Source organism: Silene latifolia, chromosome 3, assembly GCF_048544455.1.
Source record: "Silene latifolia isolate original U9 population chromosome 3, ASM4854445v1, whole genome shotgun sequence".
NCBI lineage: Eukaryota > Viridiplantae > Streptophyta > Magnoliopsida > Caryophyllales > Caryophyllaceae > Silene > Silene latifolia.
The window spans coordinates 30,612,098-30,628,753 of NC_133528.1; the positions used below are offsets into that span (position 1 = coordinate 30,612,098).

General features: G+C 36.6%; 3 protein-coding genes and 1 long non-coding RNA gene across 4 annotated transcripts; all 4 read left to right on the top strand.

The window, feature by feature from the left end:
• Positions 1-3,020: 3,020 nt before the first annotated feature.
• Positions 3,021-4,240, top strand: LOC141646018 (uncharacterized). The gene is made up of 2 exons (XM_074454129.1): positions 3,021-3,936; positions 4,038-4,240. Exons 1-2 carry the CDS (start codon positions 3,027-3,029, stop codon positions 4,070-4,072), a joined length of 945 nt encoding a protein of 314 aa, XP_074310230.1. The 5' UTR covers positions 3,021-3,026; the 3' UTR covers positions 4,073-4,240.
• Positions 4,241-11,216: 6,976 nt separating this feature from the next.
• Positions 11,217-12,629, top strand: LOC141648904 (uncharacterized). Its single transcript, XM_074457613.1, has one exon. The coding sequence runs from the start codon at positions 11,217-11,219 to the stop codon at positions 12,627-12,629; it is 1,413 nt and encodes a 470-aa protein (XP_074313714.1).
• A 23-nt stretch (positions 12,630-12,652) lies between these two features.
• LOC141648905 (uncharacterized) lies at positions 12,653-13,870 on the top strand. Its single transcript, XM_074457614.1, has one exon. It carries the CDS (start codon positions 12,653-12,655, stop codon positions 13,868-13,870), a length of 1,218 nt encoding a protein of 405 aa, XP_074313715.1.
• Positions 13,871-14,628: 758 nt separating this feature from the next.
• On the top strand, positions 14,629-16,126 carry LOC141646019 (uncharacterized). The gene is made up of 4 exons (XR_012545285.1): positions 14,629-15,062; positions 15,146-15,270; positions 15,360-15,929; positions 16,016-16,126. It is a non-coding gene; the product is annotated as an uncharacterized LOC141646019 (long non-coding RNA).
• Positions 16,127-16,656: the final 530 nt, after the last annotated feature.

Genomic DNA, 16,656 nt, shown 5'->3' on the forward strand with positions numbered 1-16,656 from the left:
ATAATATGTGTAGCGGTACATGTATATTTACGGAGTGATTTGGACGAAATTAATTGGAAACATTTAAACATGAAACGATGTTTAATTAAAATTTACACGTATTTGTGCGACAAATATAAGAACCAAAATGGACCCGTAAATGGGACATTGGACCGTGTAAATGGAGTGTAGTGGATGATCATGATCATTACACTTTGCTTATTTTTCTTCCATAATCTTATCTTTATTAATTCAGAAGACAATACTCAACCCAGAGCGTGCCACGTCATTAATTTAACCTTTTTTTTTTTGAAAATCCATGATATGGTGGGACTCATTAGTGTACAATGTTTTTATTTCTTCAGAATTCTGACTATACGTACATACGACAAATTCCGTCTCAGAACAAATATTATGAAAAAATATTATACATTCCGAATAAATATATTAGATAATTAAAACAGAATTGTAAAAATAAAATATTCATCAAAAAACATTCATATTGTCCTAAATACAAACCCGTGCAATTTTGCACGGGCTTAAAACTAGTTGTCATGTAATCATTATGTGTGTCATAATGCATTGGACAAAAAAATAAGGAAAATCAATCCTTCACTCCACCTTACTCCACCCGCCACTTCCTCTACTTACACTCCATCTTTTGTTCATTTTTTACTACACTTCATTACTTCACTTTTGCATGTGAACAAAACTTGGTCTATCTCTCTAAAATTATTATACATCATTTACTAAGAGTGTTAGTAATATTACAAATATTATCAAGGGTTAATTTTACAAGTATCTAGTTAATACTTGTAAGATATTTTTGGGTGATTTGTTCTTAGGTGCAACTTGAAGGACACTTTCTTTTTTAAGGTTTTTCAAAGAGGATCATCCATTTATTTTTAGCTCAAGAACAAACTAGATAGGTGATCTAGTTTATGCCCTTATTACCATAAAATCTATGTAAGGAAATTGTTTTTCCTTAACTTTCATTTTTATGCTTTTATATTTGCATGCATGTTACATAGATCACTAAAATGATAAATTATGAGATAATTTAATTTTTATTAGAGAGTATAATATGGATCTATGATCTTTCAAGTGGTATCAGAACTTAGGCTTGTAATTTATATGTTGATTTTAAGCATATTAATAAATTATGAGATAATTTATAAAAACTCAAAAAATGTGTTAGAAGAGGTTTTAGCACGAAATTTTTGGATCATGCACACCTAATGATCGCAAAAGATTTGTGGTAAAGTTTGGTAATTTATGAAGTTATTTTGCTATTTTTAATGATTTTTAGTAGAAAACCGAGTCAAAATGCCGTATTTTAGTTATAAATTGACTAAAAATAGTTAAAAGTTGATTCGGGTCATGGAATTTTTATGGTGTTTCATGCATGTTTTCTACTGATTGTATGCAAAATGTTGAAGGTTTGTTGAAGTTTTGCATGTTTATTGATTTTATAAGATAAAAGTCGATAAAAGTGAAATAAATTAATCATAATTTTGAAACGATTGATTCTGCCCTTGATAAATTTATTTACATTTTAAAATATTATATAAAAGTTAAAGTGAAACTTAAAATGTGGTTTCACCTTTTTTGATGTTTATTGGTTATAGTGGTTAAAAACCGATAAATATCGATCTTTTTCTTCATAAATTTTATCCGAATTTTTGGGGCAATTTTTATGACATTTTGGTGTTCTTGGGAGTGTTTCAAAATACTAAAACTTTTTGTTTCAATTCTTTGGGTAATGTTTCAATTATTTTGGATTTTTACTTAAAAATTATGATTTTACCGATTAAATTAGCAAAATATTACCAAATCAAACTAATTCTTCATCATAAAATTAGCGAGGACTAATTTTGAGGTCCAAAACAGTTTGGACAATTATTTTGGACTTAAATGAGATTTAAGAGTTGATTATTGATTTTTACAAGTTTAAAAATCAATTAAATCCACAAAAACCGAGATGGATACCAACGATTGATAGATAGGGCGATTTTGGCATCATTTTACAGCATTTTAAGCATATTTATTTAAGTTAAATAAATAATTGTCTTTTATTTAAAGTATTTATCTTATTGTACCTAGTATGGCCTAGTTTATTTTAATCGTTATTACCCGAAATGAATGGGAATATCGATTTGTTTGTAATTAAATACGATCTCGTATCGTCGGTTTGTAATTAAATAATAGTTTTATTTATTTTATTAATTAAAGTATAATAGGAATAGCTATGTAATTCAATTGTAATAGTTGTTCTTACCGGCGTTTCCAAAAGACGGATTACATCGAGACGGTGTCTATTTTGGAAGGTGTTCCAAATCCCACAATAAGGAGCCACTTTTGGAATGAAGAGGCAAGGGACCAAGGAGTTGGTTTCCGAAATGTAATAGACTAGTTTTTTGTTAACTAGGTGGCCATACTAGGATTTTTCATATGCTTACTTGTTTGCTTGTTTTTATTTTCGCGCATGCCAAAATCGCCATTCACATGCATTTTATTTTCGCGTTTGTCAATACACGTCATTTATATTCACCGACATAGTTCACTTATAGGGAATTTATGACTAAATTGACAAGATCTCTCACATAACTAAAATTGAGATTAGCCTTATCAATTAGTAACACATATGATTCTCTTGTTCATTAGAGTCACGCTCGCCCAAGCGGGGTGTTCTCTTTTTACCTTGAGTAAGTAGGGTGGTAAATGGTTATCACGTGCCAAAATTGGTTGGACTCAACGGGATATAAGACGGTCTTGTGTTTCGGGGCTAGTAGATGGATTTAAGGAAATTCGTCGACCAAGAGTTCTAGAGGTAGAATTAGTCAACGTGACTTACCGAATTTACACAATTATGGGATGTTTCGCCTAAGCGATGCTCATTTTTGTTTAATATTTGGGTCTTGGAATTATTTATATAATTTAGTGATAGATCATTATATAAATGTTAAAACTTGTTAAACATGTTTTCACAAGTATTTTAAAACAATGGATGTTATTTTTCCCTTTTTGTTGCAGCATTTTAATTCGCAATGGCAATTTCATCAACTCCATCGACTACTTCACTAGGCAAAGATTCATGGCTAAGGTCCGTAATGGACAAATGTATCTTAAAAGATGACGGTAGTAACTTTCTTGAATGGGAATTCAACATCAAAAGTGTCGCGTTAACCGACAATGTGCTCACTTACTTGACCGAAGCTCCTCCCATCGAGCCCGGTCCAAGGGCTTCATCGGTAGTGCGGACCGCCTATGATGACCATGTGAGGATGTCGAATGATATCAAAAATGTGTTGATATGGTCGATGTCCCCAAAGCTCAAGCTATCATGCATTTCTTTAAATGCGTGCGAGATATCCACTCGTATGATTACTATGTTTTCACAAACACCTAAAGTCCGTCAATACGATGCGGCGGCACGCTTCTTTGAAGCTAAGCTTGAGAGGGGCCAAAAGGCTGGTCCCCATGTACTCAAAATGGTCGAATATGTCGACATCCTAGAGCGTCTAGGATGTAACATTCCTAAGACTCTTGTGGTGGATCGAATCCTCCACTCACTTCCCACCAAGTTTGCCCACTTTAGGTTAAAGTACAACATGAATGGCATGGATAAGAGTTATCATGAAATTCATGCACTCCTCACCCAAGCGGAGAGGGATATGGAAGCTAGTGGGAGTGAAAAAGGGGATGTTCTAACCATGAAGTTAAAGAACATGTCCCTTGGAGTTAAGAAAGGAAGAGGGAAGAAAAAGTCTCAATTCAAGAAATCGTCAAAGAAACATGACAAGGGAAAGGGGAAGGCCATTGAGAATGGAAATCCCAAGGCAAAAAGTGCCAAACTCTCCGAGGCCAAATGTTTCCATTGTAATGGGAAGGGGCATTATAGGAGGAGTTGTCCCAAATACTTGGAGGATCTCAAGGAAGGGCGTGTGATGCCTATTGGTATGATTTCCTCTCTCTATGTGATAGACGTTAATTATGCTTGCACTTTCACTTGGGTACTTGATACCATATGTGACTCTCACCTTTGTAATCATTTGCAGGGTTTAAGGGACGTGCGAGCACTAGCAAAAGATGATGTGGATCTCCGCATGGGCAATGGAGCTAGAGTAGCGGCCGTTTCCGTGGGGACCTATGTGCTCACTTTAGCTAGTGGTCTAGAGTTGTATTTAAATAAGTGTTATTTTGTACCAACTTTAATTAAGAACATCATCTCCATTTCCGCGTTAGACGCGAAAGGCTTTTGTTTTATGATTAAGGACAATAGTTGTACTTTTTCATTAAATGATGTGGTTTATGGCAAGGCCATTTCAATTGGAGGTATTTATGTTTTAAATGATGTTAATGACGTTTATCATATGGAAACTAAAAATCTCAAAACGGGTGATCCAAACGAATCCTACCTTTGGCATTGTCGTTTAGGCCACATAAACGAAAGACGCATTAAGAGACTTGCTTCATCAAAAGTGCTCAAACCATTTGGTTTCGAATCTTATGGTACATGCGAGTCTTGCCTTCTAGGCAAGATGACTCGTGCACCTTTTGCGGGAAAAGGGACATGAGCTAGTGAGGTTTTGGCTCTCATACATACGGATGTGTGTAGACCATTAACCATCACCGCTAGAGGAGGTTTTCACTACTTCATTACTTTTACTGATGACTTAAGTAGATATGGGTATGTCTACTTAATTAAGAACAAGAGTGAAGCTTTTGACAAGTTCAAAGAGTTTCAAAATGAAGTAGAGAACCAATTGGATAGAAAGATTAAGACTCTACGATCCGATCGTGGTAGTGAATATCTAAATTATGAATTTGATTCACACCTAAGAGATTGTGGTATAGTATCACAATGGACACCTCCTGGCACACCACAATTAAATGGTGTGGCCGAAAGGAGAAACCGAACTTTATTAGACATGGTTCGGTCTATGATGAGTCTAACCGAGCTTTCTGATTCGTTTTGGGGTTTTGCCCTCTTGTCTGCAATATTTTCACTAAATCGAAGCCCGACTAAAGCGGCCGATAAGACTCCATATGAGATATGGACAGGGAAAGTCCCTCATTTGTCATTCATGCGTATTTGAGGTTGCGAAGCGTACGTCAAGATCAAGTCTGGCAATAAGCTTGCACCCAGGTCTGAAAAATGTCTTTTTGTAGGATATCCAAGGGAAACACGTGGCTATTACTTCTACAATGAACACGAGAATAAAGTGTTTGTGGCTCGTGATGCCGTCTTCCTAGAAAAGGAGTTTATTTCTAGGAGACAGAGTGGGAGAAAATTTGAACTTGACGAAGTTCGAGAGCCACAAACCGAGAATGAGTTAGAGGAGAACGTGGAGGATAGCACTCCCTCTTCCTCTGCAATGGTAATTGTTCCTAGAAAGTCAAGTAGGATTTCTAATCCACCTGACCGCTACCTTGGTAACATTGAAGAGGATGGTGTTTTATTACTTTTAGAAAGTGATGAACCCACTACCTACAAATTGGCCATGTCTAGTCCCAACTCCTCGCTTTGGCTAGAAGCCATGCGGTCCGAAATGGATTCCATGTATGAGAACCAAGTATGGGACTTGGTGGATTTACCTAAGGGAGTACGACCCCTTCAGTGTAAATGGATATATAAAATTAAGCTCGGCGTGGATAAACATGTAGATGTTTACAAAGATAGATTGGTGGCAAAAGGTTTCACCCAAGTTCATGGTTTACACTATGACGAAACCTTCGCTCCAGTCGCTATGCTTCGGTCCATTAGGATAATATTAGCGGTTGCCGCATTTCATGATTATGAGATTTGGCAAATGGATGTCAAAACCGCCTTCTTGAATGGGATTCTAGAAGAAGAGGTGTACATGATACAACCTGAAGGTTTTGTGGATACATCTAACCCTAAGAAGGTGTGTAAGCTTAAGAAGTTCATCTATGGTCTTAAGCAAGCATCTAGGAGTTGGAATCATCGCTTTGATCATGTTGTCAAACAATACGGTTTCACTAGAAGTGTGGAAGAACCGTGTTTATACATGAAGTTTAGTGGGAGTGAGGTTGTATTCCTTGTCCTATATGTGGATGACATATTACTCATCGGGAATGATGTTCCATCGCTCACTTCCGTAAAGGAGTGGCTAGGAAAACACTTCCAGATAAAGGACTTGGGAGAGGCACAACGAATCTTGGGTATCCGAATCTATAGGGATAGATCCAAGAGGACACTAGCATTGAGTCAAGAAGCTTATATTGACAAAGTTCTTGACCGGTTCAATATGAAAGACTCCAAGATAGGATTTCTACCTATGGGCCAAGGGATTACTTTGAGCAAGTCACAGTCTCCCTCCACCCCTAAGGAGATTGAACACATGAAGACCAACCTTTATGCTTCCGCTGTTGGGTCTATCATGTATGCTATGATTTGCACTCGTCCCGACGTTGCGTATGCCTTGAGCATGACAAGTTGTTATCAAGCCAAGCCTGGTGAGAGTCACTGGATAGCCGTAAAGAACATCCTTAAGTACTTGAGAAGGACTAAGGACTCGTTCTTAGTGTTTGGAGGAGAAACTGAGTAGGGTGTAAGAGGTTACACGGACGCAAGTTTTCAAACCGATCGGGATGATATGAAATCCCAATCCGGCTATGTGTTTATGCTAAATGGAGGAGCTGTTTGCTGGAAGAGCTCCAAGCAAAGCGTTAATGCGGATTCTACAACAGAGGCTGAGTACCTTGCAGCATCTGAGGCTGCGAAGGAAGTTGTTTGGATTAGGCAATTCATGGAGGGACTAGGAGTAGTCCATTCCGCCGAAAATCCGATCACTCTATATTGTGATAACAGTGGAGCTATTTTTCAAGCCGAAGAGCCGAAGTCTAGTAACAAATCTAGACACATTGAAAGGAAATACCATGTAATTAGAGATTATGTGGAAAGGAAGGAAATTGACATTTGTAAGGTTGGGATAGATGATAATATTGCTGATCCTTAAACCAAGCCTTTATCAAAGGCTAAGTATGATGGTCATGTCATCGCAATGGGATTGAGACGAGTACCAGATTTTCTTTAAATTATGGATATGTAATAATTGGGATAGTGTATCTCTTATTATATATATTATAATCGCATTAATTGTTTTTGTATTCATTTTTGAATCTTTTATTTAGTATGACTAAATTTTTAATACCTTGTTTATCTAAATAAGTTGTGGAGACAATGTTGAACAATATTCAAGTGAATAAGATGAACATTGTATTTTGTCCCTAGTCACTTAATGAGGTGACGTCTCGGAGTGACTAGATTGTAAGTCGATTAATGGTTGTTCAACACCATAAGGTCATACGTGATGACTAGTCGACTACATAGGCAGAGTGTGTGACACTTTGCCGGACAGTGACCATTTAGAGAGTCCCTAAGTTCTATTATAGACGCCTGGTCGTGGCAAGGATCTCTAAGACGTTCCTATGAGTTGATTCTTTTGACTGGAGACTATTATCCAAGTCAATGCAGTTTCTGAGTGACTTTGGTTTTTGTCCTAGGTCGTGCCGTGAAAGGAGGCCAAAAGGACATCTTTTGAGTCATGATGAGCTGTATTGGGCAAAGATAGATAGGGCATACAGGAATTGTCCACCCACGTTGGGTAACTATATCTCAAGGCCACTCGAGGAATTAATGACTACAAATGCGTGGCCATACTCGGAAGTAATCTGTGAGAGATTTTTCCGGTCAGGTAGTCACACTCCCGATCGAGAAAACCACTCGCGATATGTTCTTGTGCAAGTGCGACCTGAAAGACACTTTGCATTGAGTGGGAGATTAAAACGGACAAGAGAATTGGTAGCGCACACCTTAAGTCGGACAAGTGGGAGATTGTTGGAGTTAGTGTCCTCCACAATAGTGCATTTACATAATAAATCTCATTAAGGGAATATCATCAGATATTTAATTATTTGATCCTCGTCAGTTGATTAACGTAAATCGATAACGGTTGACTGACTAGAGTTTGACGTTATTGTCGTGAGACGGCGGTGATCAACTGACCCCTTTCGGTCACACCTATAGGAACGAACCCCAATTGATAACTAATTAATTGTATGAGATACAATTTATTTAGTCCCTTGATTTATAGACTAAGAGGTTAGTCGATTATTTTAGAGAGATTTCGAGTTGCGAACTCGAGGCACGGCAGTTATTATTTAATTATGCGATAATTGAATAATAAATTATGGGAGACGGGTTTTAGTTAATTAATTGTTAATTCACTAAAACTGTACTAATTGATTAATGTGATTAATATTAGTACGTAAATAATATGTGTAGCGGTACAGGTATATTTACGGAGTGATTTGGACGAAATTAATTGGAAGCATTTAAACATGAAATGATGTTTAAATAAAATTTACACGTATTTGTGCGACAAATATAAGAATCAAAATGGACCCGTAAATGGGACATTGGACCGTGTAAATGGAGTGTAGTGGATGATCATGATCATTACACTTTGCTTATTTTTCTTCCATAATTGTCATGTAATCATTATGTGTGTCATAATGCATTGGACAAAAAAATTAGGAAAATCAATCCTTCACTCCACCTTACTCCACCCGCCACTTCCTCTACTTACACTCCATTTTTTGTTCATTTTTTACTACACTTCATTACTTCACTTTTGCATGTGAATAAAACTTGGTCTATCTCTCTAAAATTACTATACATCATTTACTAAGAGTGTTAGTAATATTACAAATATTATCAAGGGTTAATTTTACAAGTATTTAATTAATACTTGTAAAATTATTTTGGGTGATTTGTTCTTGGGTGCAACTTGAAGGAGACTTTCTTTTTGAAGGCTTTTCAAGGAGGATCATCCATTTCTTTTTAGCTCAAGAACAAACTAGATAGATGATCTAGTTTGTGCCCTTATTACCATAAAATCTATGTAAGGAAATTGTTTTTCCTTAACTTTCATTTTTATGCTTTTATATTTGCATGCATATTACATAGATCACTAAAATGATAAATTATGAGATAATTTCATTTTTATTAGAGAGTCTAATATGGATCTATGATCTTTCACTTCACCCCCATAATTTTGTGCTATTGTGCAATCAATCCTTACAATTTCCAATTTAAGTAAATTGACTCCATAAGTTTTACATAAGGCAAAATCAAACCCAATTTAAAATATCGACAAAATCTCATCAAAATATCATTATATCCAAACAATATATCAACATGTGTACATATAACAATAATAAAATTATACGTTTTATATACTAAACACATATTTTTTACATATGTATTTAGCTATGCATTTTTAAAGAAAAATAAAACCAGATAACAATTTTATATGTAGATTTTTTCGAATTTTTCAAAAGTTGAAATTTTTGAATTTTTTTAATTTTCTTTCATGAAAAACTTTTATTCCGACTGCTGATTTTGACACACCTACCTAACAAAATATTGTAAAAAAAAATATAAAATAACCATAAAACAATTGTACTCTATATACAAAAATATTTACTTTTTTGTTTTTCGTAGAATACTTTTAATTTTCTTCAATCTAATTTATGCTAAATTAAATTTCTCGTGAGATTTTGATAACTGAGTTCAATTTCACTTATTATGAAAGTTATGAGGCCTAATAAATAAATCTGAAAGTTATGAGGTTGTATTTCATGATTGCACAATCTTATGGAGGTCGAGCAACATTTTCCCGTAATTGCGAATATCCTAAAATATATATAGAAAAATAAAAAACTATTATTATCTTTGTAGTCATTTCTTATCTCTAATACTCCAACGTTACTGCTATAACCAACATAAAAATTCTTCTAATTGTTTTTCGACTATCGCAGGCGCTACAAAGACTTCTAGATATACGTTTTTTAGTAGGAGGAATATCATATACGTCATATAAAATGTCTAGTTCGTATAGTAGTAGTGGCCTTGCAAAGAGGCCGTCCCAAAAACCTTATGTTCTTCCCATACCGTCAACATGCCATCATTGCGGAGCCAAACTTCTGAAGAATGAGATTGTTAATTTTTGTTGCAGCCAAATGGATATTCGTCTTACAAGTGTATCAACACCAAATACTCTGAGACAACTTTTCCTTTCGAATAACGAGTATGGAAAAAACATTAGAAAATACATCATGCTTTATAACAGCTCGTTCGCTTTTACATCATTTGGAGCTAAGAAAGACAGTGAACTTGCACGTAGGAATCGGGGTATTTACACGTTTAGAGTTCAAGGACAAGTTTACCATTACATTAACGATGTACTGCCGACGGAGGTTCGCCCAAGATACATACAACTATACTTCTATGACACTGACCTTCAATTAGCACATCGCCTGCAAGACTATCCAGATCTACATCATTATGTCATGTCTACGTTGATGCATATTATGGAAAGAAATCCATATGCACATTTTTTTCGATCTTTGAGAGAACTTAACATCCACGAAGAAAATTGTATAGTTATCCGATCAGATCCATCACATAATCAACGTACCCATAACGCCCCAACTGCGTCGCAGATTGCTGCTGTTTAGGTAGAGGCGGACACCTCATCTGCACCACTTGCACATGATATAGTTGTCTATGCATGTGGAGGCGGAAGTCGTCGCATACTACATTACTAAGGGTGCTACGATCCTCTACAGTATCCCGTCCTTTTCCCTTACGGTGAGACAGGATGGCATTGGAGTATTTACAGATACCAAATAGGTCATAGAATGCGACAATAGTGTCCGACCTTTCCTATTAATGAAGTACTTGTGCAGTCTACTGATGACTTGCTTGAGGCTGAATAGCAAGGTCAGCTACTGTTTCTTGTTCTAATACTTCATTCAGCTATCCTTATATTTGTAGTTCTCATATTTTTTAAAATAAATCTTCTCTTTTTCAGTTGCACATTCAGCTGATTCTGATAAAAAAGTTTCTTGTAGAGAGTACTACTGCTATCGTCTACAAATTCGAATTAGTCATACATGCATCGATACTACTTCGAAGCGGTCATCTACTCCAACAATATGTTGTTGACATATATATTAAGCTTTAAACGACACGCCTTGATTTCATTAGATTCAATCAAAAGGTTATTCGAGCTGAACTAGATCAAGGTATAATCGACAGCTACAATTCTGGCGAGACTTACGCTACAAACATTGGCCATCGTTTTATCCTTCCTGCTAGCTTTATTGGTTGTGATCGGGATATGCGCCGCCTCTATTTAAACGCTATGTGTTTAGTTCAACAGTATGGAAAGCCAGACATTTTTCTAACTATCACATGTAATCCCAGATGGCCTGAGATTGAGCGTGAGCTTCTTCCCCATGAAGAAGCGCATAATAGACCTGATCTTGTGAAACGAGTTTTTAGAGCCAAACTTATAGAATTAAAAAAGGCTATAGTCCAACGAAAACTATTTGGAAATGTTGCTGGTTACGTTTACGTTGTGGAGTTTCAAAAAAGAGGACTACCTCATGCACATTTTCTTATAATTTTGGATTCAGCAAGCAAAATTAGATCACCGGAGCATTATGATTTGCACGTATGTACTGAGATACCTGACGAATCTACCAATCCACACCTCTACACAGCCGTTATTAACCATATGATGCATGGTCCTTGCGGCATAGATTTTCCTTCTAATCCTTGCAAGAGAAATAGGCAATGCAAGAATCACTATCCTCGTGACTTCTGTGACTTTACCATGAATGGTCGAAATTCATATCCAATATACCGAAGGCGAGAAGATGGACGGTTTTTTTACATTCGTGAATCATGGCTTGACAATAGATGGGTTGTCCCTTACAATCCTTTTCTTTTAGCGAGATTTGATTGCCACTTAAATGTTGAGGTTTGCTCAACGATTAAGGCAGTTAAGTATTTGTATAAATACGTCTACAAAGGTCATGATCGAATTTCTATTGCTTTGACCGACACTAATAATGTAGAAGCAATTGACGAGATTAGCTCTTATCAAGCAGCTAGATGGATTTCGCCACCGGAAGCCGTTTGGAGAATCTTCAGGTTTAGTTTAAATGAAGTTCATCCTAATGTTGTTACTCTCCAAGTACATCTTCCCAATATACAAACTGTTGTTTTTCGACCTTTAGAGCAAGTCGAAAATTTCATAGATGATGAATATAGAACAACGACAATGCTAACATCATTTTTCCATCGTAACACATATGACATATATGCTCGTACATTGACATACCAACAGTTTCTTGAGCATTATGTGTGGCATGGAGAAAAGGGTTCCAAGTACTGGACTCCGCGTCAGAAAGGCTTTGCAATCGGGAGATTGGTGTACATAAATCCTTCCGAAGGTGAGCGCTACTATTTACGCCTTCTACTAACGAATGTGAAAGGTCCGCATTCATTTAATGATTTGTTGAGCATAAATGGTGCACTATGTTCTTCGTTTCGCGACGCTGCGTATAGACGTGGACTTCTTGAGGCTGATAATTCAATTGAGCAGTGCTTAGAAGAAGCTTGTCACTATCAACTGTTGTTCGTCTTACGAAGGCTTTTTACAACACTACTGATCTACTGCCAGCCAAAAAGTCCACGTTTGTTGTTGGATAAATTTTTTTCGTACTTATCTGAAGACTTTGCTCATGCATTCCCGACAAAAAAAACGTAAGGTTTTTAATTTGACACTCAGGAATGTTTGCACAGTTATTGAGTCCATGGGTAAAAGTTTTTCGCAAATTCGACTTCGGTGGTCTTAGGTTGGACGAAGAGTCATCCAATCAATACAGAATGAAAGCAATTGAAGAAGAGATGAACATTCCTGTAACGTCAGAAGAAGTTGAATCAGTTAATTTGTTAAATTCCGAACAAAAGTACGCTTACTCGATAATTTACGACAGGGTTGTGCGTAATAAATGCGGTGCTTTCTTTCTAGATGGTCTAGGTGGTACTGGTAAAACTTTCTTATATTCGGCTCTGCTTGCAAATCATCGTAGTCATGGCATTATTGCTCTCGCCGTTGCTAGCTCAGGAATTGCTGCCTCGAACATTTCCGGTGGAAAGACTGCGAACTCGAGATTTAAAATTCCTTTAGATCTTGATGAAAATCAAAGCTGCCAAATCTCAAAGCAGAGTGCGCTAGGAGAGCTCATCCGAGCGTGTAAGTTGACCATATGGGACAAAGCATCAATGGCGAAGAAACTTGCAATTGAGCATTTTGAAAGAACATTACGTGACGTTTGTTCAACTGTTAAAGCATTTGGCGGAAAAGTCGTTGTATTTGGTGGCGATTTTAGGCAGGTACTTTCGGTTATACCTAAGAGCACTCTCCAGGAAGCAGTAAGTGCAAGCTTTGTTACATCTTCTCTATGGCAAACTCTCACAAAACTGCATTTAACTGTTAATATGAGAGCGATTCATGACCCTGTTTTCAGTAACTTCGTTCTGCAAGTTGGTGAAGGTAGACCACCTTATGAGAACGGAAAAGATATACGTTTACCACGAGCCATTATCGTATCTGAATCTCAGAGTTGCTCACTTCTTGATACACTTATTCAATCTATCTACCCTGATATTGGCCTTACCACTTTAGATCCTATGCTCACTACGAAGAGAGCGATCTTAACACCAAAAAATGAAGACACTGAGATTATTAATTCCATTTTATTAACGAAGCAACATGGTCGAGCATTTGAGTATAAGAGCTTCGATGAAGCTGTTGATATAACTGCTGAACAATATCCGATAGAATTTTTAAACACTCTTTCCCCAAGCGGTCTTCCACCACTTCAATTAGTATTGAAAAAAAATAGTCCGATTATTCTTCTTAGAAATCTAGATCCAACTTCCGCACTTTGTAACGGTACAAGATTAATCTGCAAAGCTTTCTCAAGAACATCGACGCAGAAATAACTATCGGCCATCATAAAGGTGAACGAGTATTTATACCTAGAATTCTGCTACAACCATCACCCAGTGATAAATTTTCTTTTAACTTTAGGAGGAAACAATTTCCTATTAGGCTGAGTTTTGCGATGACAATTAACAAGGCGCAAGGCCAAACTCTTGACAAAGTGGGCATTTACATACCGAGATCTGTCTTTTCACATGGACAACTATACGTCGAGCTTTCGCGTGCTAGGAAAAGTGCTGATGTAACAATTGCTATAATACCACGTGACAACTCCGACAACAGCCGGCGAACAACAAAAAAACGTGGTTTGTTATGAAGTTTTACATAGAGCTAATATAATATAAAGTTTTTTCACGTGTTGTATGTATTGTAAATACTATTTTGATAGTATGACTATCTTATGCAAAATAAACAGTTCCTTTTCCATTCGTTATTTGTGTTTATCTTTTAAGGCTTCACACGATATTCGGTTTCATACATTTGCAAATTACATCTTTCTTTCTGTAGTTTGTTATGGCTCCAACAAAGATACCGCTGGCTGATGTCACTGACACAGACGACAACTTTACCATTTCAGCGACACTAGATTCAATTATGCCCCCTAAACTTGCACGCAATGGAACAACTCGGTTACAGAAGCTTCTTTTCACAGATAGCGATGTACATAATAAACTTTTATATTTTCTCTTTATGATAAAAAAAATTATACTATACAATAACAATCCCATTTGACGTAATTTAAAATTTACAGGGTGTTTAAATGTCTGCTACTTTATTTGATCAAGATATTGAACTTTTTTCTGGAATATTTCACGAAGGAAAGGACTACGAAATAACGAATGCCACCATTAATCCTATTCCTGAAAATCTTCGAAGAGGAAGCCAACATTTCCAAATGATCATAAAATCTCGCACCCATGTTGTTCAAACTTCTGCGCCGGATGAAAGTCATAATACCGTTTTGGTTCTAGTTAACTCCTGTAGATACTACGTAGGCCACGTGGGAAGAATAGGTAATTTAAATGCAGTTTTATGAATTCCCTCCTTCAGCCAAAGCTGCAACAGTTACTTAATATTTGCACCTGCAAACATCATTGTTGTTGTCTTAGCAATGTACGCAGAAAGAAAAGTAAGATCGATGAAACAAGAGGCAGAGTTCGACGTTCGTGATCTAATCATTACTGATCAACAGTATGAAGTTTTATTTTTATCCCTAAATATACGTCTTTGTGTATTGATATAATTTCACACAACGTTTTTTTTACATGCCACAGTATGAGACCAGTCACGCTAACAGTTTGGCATGAACCCCTCTTAAACGAAGTTGCGGTGTTTGAACCGGTTGTCAATTCAATGCCAGTTGTTCATATCATTAGGGTTAGAGCAGACAAATTTGGTGGTAGGTTTTGTACTTTAAGTTTTTCTGGACACATATCTTTCTGTACGTATTTCTAAAAATAAAAAAAATGTCCTTGTGGTCGCCTGCAGAAGGAAGTTGGAATACCTCACCATACTCCATTATCAGTCTTAACAGCATACTCCCAGAAGCAGATGCAATGCGTGTTTGGTAGGTACAAGTACTTCTTTAGGCCACAACCGTTTATTAGCACATAATTTCCATTTCTCTCTCGCATATATGGTTCATGAAAACATATCTGCGCTCGAGTTGGTCAGAGCAGGTCTACAAAAAAATACAGGAGAAAGCTCCGGAAAAAAAATTGGAGAAAGCTCCGGAAAAAAAATTGTGTCTGACAAAGGGCAAGAAGTGCGTATTTCTATTAGTTCCCTTATGGATATGGAAGTAAGCCTTTATATATTACTAAAACTATAGGATATCTCATGTTCCGCTTGTCTGCTAATATTACATAAAACTTTGTTTTTTCTCCCTCAGGAAGGCACTACTGCCTGAATCGAAGGGAAAGTACAAAAAATCACTAATCCCGATAGTTTGCTTTACACCTCATGTAATGTCTGCAATAAAAAAACTACAGTTCCATTGGGGACACGGTTTTCCTGTAGTGCATCAACAACACCACATATAGCAACATCGGTTCCAAGGTGAGCTGCAAGCATTTTGTGTACAAATGCGCTTCAGGTTGCTGACCTTAATCAGTTTAAGGCTAAACCGATGTGTTGTTTTCCAGATGCATACTACATGTAGTTTTCGAAGATGAGAAGAGAACTACAAACATTACTCTATTTGACCTTCTTGCCGAAGAACTTCTACAGACAACTACCGACAAACTCATTAAAGTTGTTCCAGAGGTTTGTTTTTTAACCTTTGCGAATATTAACCTGCTACTTCAAATTCGAAGACACAAAAGCGATAACAAAATAGATATTTCTTTTCATGACTGCAGCAACGAAGAGCCCTTATTGACGAGTTAATGCTAATGATACGTGTGACAACCCGAGTTTACTCAAGTTTATATGAATTAGCATAGATTTTACTAGTTATGCATATGAGTTATATTATGAGTATGAGTTATATTATGTTCATTATATGTGATGTGAGGCGTCGTTGGTTGTAGTTGGTGCGAACTTCGGGGACGAAGTTCTTTTTAAAGAGGGAAGACTGTAATACTCCGTATTTTAGTTGGATTACTCGGTCAAGTACTTGGTTGGTACTCGGTCGAGTGTATCTTACTCGGTCGAGTGCACTTGACCGAGTAAACCGGTTTAGCGAGTTCGACGGTTTATTTTATGATTTGGCCAAAGGGTTTTTGTTTATAACAGTTAAGTGCTTTCTAAAATCACTTGAACATATCTAAATCTATTTCTAAAC

Coding starts and splice junctions, on each gene's coding strand:
- LOC141646018 (XM_074454129.1), top strand. CDS start 3,027: ATGGCAATTTCATCAACTCCATCGACTACTTCACTAGGCAAAGATTCA. Junction 3,937..4,037: donor AGGGCGTGTGATGCCTATTG/GTATGATTTCCT, acceptor AATCATTTGCAG/GGTTTAAGGGACGTGCGAGC.
- LOC141648904 (XM_074457613.1), top strand. CDS start 11,217: ATGTGTTTAGTTCAACAGTATGGAAAGCCAGACATTTTTCTAACTATC.
- LOC141648905 (XM_074457614.1), top strand. CDS start 12,653: ATGTTTGCACAGTTATTGAGTCCATGGGTAAAAGTTTTTCGCAAATTC.